This window comes from Cebidichthys violaceus, unplaced genomic scaffold (assembly GCF_023349555.1).
Source record: "Cebidichthys violaceus isolate CVI_PGR_0920_01 unplaced genomic scaffold, fCebVio1.0.p SCAF_6, whole genome shotgun sequence".
Lineage (NCBI taxonomy): Eukaryota > Metazoa > Chordata > Actinopteri > Perciformes > Stichaeidae > Cebidichthys > Cebidichthys violaceus.
The window spans coordinates 398,682-405,484 of record NW_027176816.1 but is presented as its reverse complement, the minus strand read 5'-3'; the positions used below and the strand labels follow the sequence as shown (position 1 = coordinate 405,484).

At 42.9% G+C, this 6,803-nt stretch overlaps 1 protein-coding gene across 1 annotated transcript; it reads right to left on the bottom strand.

The window, feature by feature from the left end:
* Nucleotides 1-450: 450 nt before the first annotated feature.
* On the bottom strand, nucleotides 451-4,768 carry slc52a3-1 (solute carrier family 52 member 3-1). Its single transcript, XM_068733739.1, has 4 exons — nucleotides 4,502-4,768; nucleotides 2,504-3,597; nucleotides 1,591-1,714; nucleotides 451-1,311 (listed from the first exon to the last, which is right to left on the bottom strand). The coding sequence occupies exons 2-4, from the start codon at nucleotides 3,511-3,513 to the stop codon at nucleotides 1,099-1,101; spliced, it is 1,347 nt and encodes a 448-aa protein (XP_068589840.1). The 5' UTR covers nucleotides 3,514-3,597; nucleotides 4,502-4,768; the 3' UTR covers nucleotides 451-1,098.
* Between the last annotated feature and the right edge of the window lie 2,035 nt (nucleotides 4,769-6,803).

Below are 6,803 nucleotides of genomic sequence, written 5' to 3'. Positions count from 1 at the left end.
TTTCCTGCAGGTCTTATGTTGTCCACATACACACAACCCACTGACTGCTCCTGAGCTGGAGCTGGTAGTTTAACAGGACATGTATCTGTCCATGTCCTAACTGTCTCTCTGTCATATTCACAGTAATGAAACGCATCAACAGGCTGTTTTTATTATTTGCATGCATGTTTCAATTTAAAGAGAAACATCCCGTATTAGAGGTGCATCAATGTCACATTAATGTGTAACATTAAATTTGAACTTTATTTTTTCCAGTGCTCTGTATAAATGGATTTCATGAGCAGGGACTTGTGGTCACTGTGTTTCCTGCAGAATGTGGATTAACAGGTTTCAATACATAGAAGTGTGCTTGCGCCATCTAGTGGTTCAAATAAGATAGCAGTTTCATGATTGGTGCAATTGCACTTACTGGCCTGAAAGCACTGAATCAGAATGAACAAGAAGAGTGACTCACTTCTTAAATTTAATATTAATACAAGTTGATTGCGTTTCCCATCATAGTATATGAAATGACTAACGCACACATTGAAAAAGTTAAGTGCAAACATGGTGTAAAAATCATCAAACATCACTTCTTTAACAAACGACAGAAGAACCTCTAAGGAGTTCTTAAGACATTTTGAAAAGTTAGAAGAAAAGATTGATTCCGCTCTCGTGTATATACTAAATATGAAGCTATAGAGCCAGCAGCTGGTTAGCTTAGCATTAAGACTAAAAACTAGCCTGGCTCTATCTATCTCTAAACTTGAATAAAACACATTAAAACTGTGATGGTCATCAATAAATAGTTAAGAGTATGCAACTTCACAACAACAACAACATTTTCACATTTTGATTATGATTCATGAATCATACAGGGTCAACAGGTTAATGATCTGCAGAGGTGCCTGTCGGTAGATTTGTTTACCTCTTAACTAGCCAAGCTAGCAGTTTTCACCTGCTTCCAGTCTTTATGCTAAGCTAAGTTCATGGACTCCCACCTCTAGCGCTGTACTTAACGCACAGACACGAGAGTGGTGTTGATCTTTTCATCACAAACTCCATCCTTTAACTGAGTGTCTCCAGCGCTCCTCGGTAATGTGTCTCTCACATTCCCTGTCATAAAGGACATTGGGTGCTGCAGAAGTCCCCTGACTTAAACAGCCGGTAGACGTTAACCAGAGGGAACATGGTGACCGAGCCGACGAGCGAGCCCATCTGTTGTGCGGCTCCGCACCAGACCAGGGCGCTGTGGCTGCGGTCCCTCAGGATCACGCCCACCATTACTTTGACATAAGACAGTGTCCCAGTGAAGAAGAGCCACGAGAGCACCTGGAGAGGGCAAAAGAACACAGTGGACTCATCTGAATTGAGGATCTGGGAAATGTTTAACATCGTTAGTGTCTGAAAAACAAATCAGGATTTCATATTAACGGCCCAAACGTGTTTTTTTTTACGTCATCTGTTATGAGAGTAAGCAGAGTTGCTCAATACTCGGGTCTTTTGTAAATGAGGGGTTGAACTTTGACACAGGTCCCTGATAAAGCCACTGACACATGTTTTCTTTCCACGCCACACGTCTCTTACACAACATGTTTGTGTCTCACTTACAATGATCGTCTCTCCCGCCACAGACCCTTGAAGCAGAGGACATGGACTCATAGCTGCCATAGCCATGTTGTAGCTGCCAAATCCTGTCCCCAGTGCCGCCAGCACGCCGAGAAACACCAGTGACCTGAAAACAACAGAGGTTTGTTATCAGCTACCTCGTTTTTCTAAGAATCCACTCAGAGGTGAAAGTTAAGTTCTCTTTCAGAAGGTTTGATTGATTTTTATTGTCCCACATAAACGATGCGCCCAGACATTCATTTGAGTTGCTTCTCTGACTCAATAGAATCCCTCAATCAGCATTTCTTTCACGTCTTTCGGACAAAATAAAAAAGTCTTCCTGAGGTTTAGTTTCCATTAGACAAATTAACGCGGGTACTTACGTTCAATGCCAGTAAAATTCATCAACTCTCTCTTTTTTTTTATGGTATTTTCCCAATTTCTTAGCTGGAATATCTGCCGTCTACATTTCTAGAGCATTCAGTCCTCTCTGTCCAGTACAGGTCTGGAGCTTTGGGGTAATTGTGTTCGTTAAATGCAGCTAAAAAACTGAAAATATCAATTGTTAGATGTTATGTCAAAAAATGGTCGCCCATATCTTTTGGTTATGACTGTTATTACAAACGTTAAAGGGTTTTTGAATGAGGTTTTCCTCTGGAACACAACCCAGAAGTTCAGATTTCACTTTGGCTCTCTGTCAACTTCAAATAAACTTTGGAATATATTTTTGCACACGGTGGATTTTTGGCCCCAATCAATTATACTGCAAAATAAAGGGATCTCGTTAAGGCCGGTATGGACAGGAGGACCTCTAATTAAAACCTGTTTCAATGTTCAAATAGGCACCTGACTATTGTTTTAGGTGGACTGCTGTGATCCTTTAATTCAAAATGTAAATCCATACAAGAATTTGTACCTGTTTTGGAAGAACATTGCAATGGTGCAAGCCATTGGGTTGGCCACTGATGCCAGAGCAGCAGAGAGGTGATAGGCCAGGTTCCCGTAGGACTTACAGGAGTACGTCTGCACGGAGGGCAGCAGGCCGTTGGTTGCGCAGTTGACCCACACCACCATGAAGTAGATGAAGGTCAGCTGGTACACCGAGTGTTTCGGGCCAGAGGCCAACAGAGGCTTGCCCTGGGCTGCCCCCTCACCCTGGCACTTAACGCCCTCTCCATCGGCCTCTGCTCCGGGGTTCTCCAGACCGGAGCAGACGGAGGCCACGGTGTCTCGCACAAGGTTTTCGGTAGACAACTTGAATGTCCGAGGAAGCCTGTTCAGTGCGGCAAACGCAGCCAGGCTTATGCACATCATGACCGCTAGGAGGACGAAAAACACCTCGGTGGAAAAGTTGGGAGGAAGATACTCCGTATGTGATGACCACAAGCTCCCGTTTGTGTGGTTTCCTGCCGTCTGAGACGAGTTAACACATTTGGCGATGCCAACGCTTTGTGCCAGAGCGACTACGCCGGGAATGAATCCACTCAGCCCCTCTCCAATGAAGTATGTGGTGATGTATTTCGCTGGAAGCTGCATCATAAAGGGCAGGAAGGTAACCGAGGAGGTGCAGTCCACCAGCGAGAGGAAGAAGGTGATGATGAAGAAGGCGGTGCTACGCGATGCCCCGGCCACTATCGTCGTCTTGTCCCAGAAGAAGGCGAGCAAGACGCAGGAGAGCACGCCGATGGACAGGATGCAGTAGATGACAACGCGCTCTTTAAGGCGACCCGGGCACAGTTTGTGCATGAGGGTGACCAGCAGAGGTCCCAGGTTGGCCAGCTGGATGATGACCGTCAGGTAGGAGGGCAGCTCCCAGCCCTCCGGGAGAGTGTTGACGATGAGCGGCAGCTCCACCCACAGACCGTTCACCGCCACCCAAGAGCCAAGGCCGAAGGCACAGGCCAGCAGGTGGACGAGCAGAGCCATGGTGCAGCCGGATCAGTGAGAAGAAAGCTTGAAGACGAAGAAGAAGAAGAAGAAGAAGAAGAAGCCTCCCCAAATGGTTCATACCTAGAACATAAAGTCAGGAGCATTCAAAAAAAAACTGTCAAACAATTGTAATTTATTCAAACTAAAGTTGCCACAAATGAGCAATGGGTTGTGGAAACCAGAATGTCTAGCGATGACAGGAGGAGAGAGGCAGGGGGAACCACATAGGCCAGCTCATACAGCCCAAGGGCCCCGGTTAATCAGCTGACAACCCTCCACAGTCAACCGAATGCGTACTGAGGTGGGCCAGAGCAACTTATAACGAATGAAATGTCCACAAATGTCAAACGAAGGTAGTTCTGTTGTAAAACAATACAATATGTCTCTCTAGTAAGGCGTGAGGTCGCATAAAAGTGTCGCAAAATCCTTGGTTGTTGGCAAAGGCAGTAAATCCCTGATAATTCACGAGAGCAAATGTCAGTTGAGGCCAGCTAGAGTTACTAAGTCATGATCAGTAAACACCAACAACTCGAGTTTCTTTCTCCGTAGATAAAGCCGGTGGAAAACCAAGTCTCTCCTGACAGAAACTAACAGCAATATCATTTTTAGATCACACCCACAGAGCGTCCCACATGTCTGAAGCAGCTGATACAATTTTCACATCCCCCTTTTTCACACGTTGTGGAGGAACCATACGGGCTTCTGCGCTCTGCCTCTTGGCTCGCTTGTAGCTTCCACACTGATCCCATGATGATGTGCAAAAACAATACAGAAAATGTTCTTTCCATGTTCAGGGAACTGTCTCAAAGGCACCTGACATAAACAGTATTATGTCTTTTTAATAGTGTAATCGCTGGAGATAATGGAAAGAACGTGTGGTCTTCACACAGATTCTCATGCTTTAGGAGAACAGAAAAATACAGTGTTTAAAAATCTCACTGCCGATCCCAAATAATCTGCCTTCTTGACAGGGAAATGTACTTACAAGTTCCTTCAGTCCCTAGAAGCGTTGAAAACGACCTGCTGTCATCTTACAGAGCGGTCAGCAGCAGACCTGTTCTTACATACACACACTGATGAGGATCACACGGGGCTTCTGGGTAGGTCAGAGTCCACTCCGCCGTCTTAACGGAGGGCAGTGTCTCTCTCTCTCTCTCCGTCGAGCTTTCTTTACTGCACCCGCCTCTTAATTAGGTCGTGTCAGGGCTGAAACACTCCAAGGTTCCCCGTGACATTTTATCTGGCACACATCTGCCTCCCCCAGAAAGGAAAAAAACGAAATGTGCTGGACTATAGTTGTTTTTCACCGGCCAAGCCTGCAATGCCCCCTGCTGGCCCCAGCTGGATCCGGCACTGAGACGTCAAGGAGGTTCACTTTGTACGCAGCAGTTTGTTGCACAAGACTCCAACCCTCAAACTCAAAAGAGTTGCAAAATGATTCCAGGGAAGTGGACACTTCTTCACTCCTGCTCAGTGATCAAAAGAGGACGCTGTCTCTATGTGGAAGCCCTGACCGCCTGCCTCCTGTTGACTTTCAGTGAGTCAGTCCAAGTTCAACTGATTCATGGCCACTAGTTTGTTTCTTATACCTGCTTTAACAGGCTTTTTACACAGTGGACAACGTTTTGATTATTGTTTAGTTATTGAATTTATTCTAGTGGCTCAGCATGCCCACTATGATGATGCTATCATGTTTATGTTTACCATTTTAACCACGTTACTTAAGATAAGATCAGATAAGATCAGATAAGATAATAAAAACAAGAGCAACAAGTAATATAAATAAGTAAAAAAAGTACAAAATGTTCAAAATCCACAGTAAGTATAACTAAAATACTAAAAATATATATGCAGACAGGGTATTTTTATTGAAGCCAAATAATAGGTAAATAAAATAAACTTTAGCCTGTTACAATACAGCTGACGCTGATAGGAATGTCATTAGTTTTGCAGGTATTTGGTCATAAAACTGGACACATTCTGATTTTGACTTGATGAAAAAGTTAAGAGTTCACCAAAATGTTCACAGTTCATCCTGCAGGGAACATTGACAGTGTGCACCCAATGTCATGGCAGTCCATCCAGTAGTTGTGGAGACATTTCACAGGAAACAGGGGTTTAATTAGGGTTAATATGAACTTTTTTTATGTAGCTATCAATACAGATCTAATCGTGTATAACTATAATATTGCATATATGCTACAATAAAATGAAAGGAATCGTCTCAGCATTAAGCTATAGAACCAAAAAGAAGTAAGCGCACTCATGTGACAATACTCAGAACAGGACTATGGTACCGGCTCACTTCAGACTCTGTGTATTTTATTTACCTATTATTTGGACTTGAGCACAGATGTAAGAAGTATCGTTAACAATGCCACTGTATGTCAGTACGTGTCCCAGTAAACCAGCATAAACACGAGTCCATAACAGACTCAGCTAAATGGAATGCAGCCGCTATCAGTTCCTCCTGACAACATGACGTGTTAAAATGTCATGACATTACAGTCAGTGTTTGCATCAGGAGGTGTTCTTTGTGCTCATCGTCTGACAGACAGCTGTTATTGCCTATTGTTCTTTGCGTCACATGTTCTCAGTTCTGCTTTTCACTTTAACAGCGTTTTCCACAACACGCCCACTCGCTATTTTTTTCCACAGACGTATTTTCCTGAAACCAACAAACTAGTTTTCTGGCCTGTGGACTTTTACAACTCACATCAGACTTATCTACTAGAGGAGCTCATGGTGTAATTTCAGCACAACCCCAGTGACATTTAGCACTGCAATGTTACACTACTAATAAAGATTATTTATACAACACTTATAAAGCAACATCTGATTACAAAGGTATTTAAAAAGGGACAGGCATGAGGCAATACAATCATTACAAATGTCAAATACACATAAAGATATATATATATATATATGTATATATATATATGTATGTATTATATATTATGTGTATTTGACATTATATTTTGGCTATTTAATGAGTTTATTGTCTGATGCCATTTAACATCCGTCACTGTCAGTCATTTATGCAGCTTAAACAATTGTGAGGGTAACTTGCCTTCAAATGTAAAATCTGTTTCTTTGGAAATAGTAAAAACTTTCAAAATAAAAGTCTTGTTGCAAGGCGACCTTGGATTAAAAAGACCCAATTTTGCTAAAAACACTAAATCCACTGAGCAGCAGTAGACCTATATGTGATACTCTTAATGTAAATAAAGACACTTAGTTTTTTACTTAAGTGAAAGAAACAATATCTCAGTGTAGAAATACTCTGT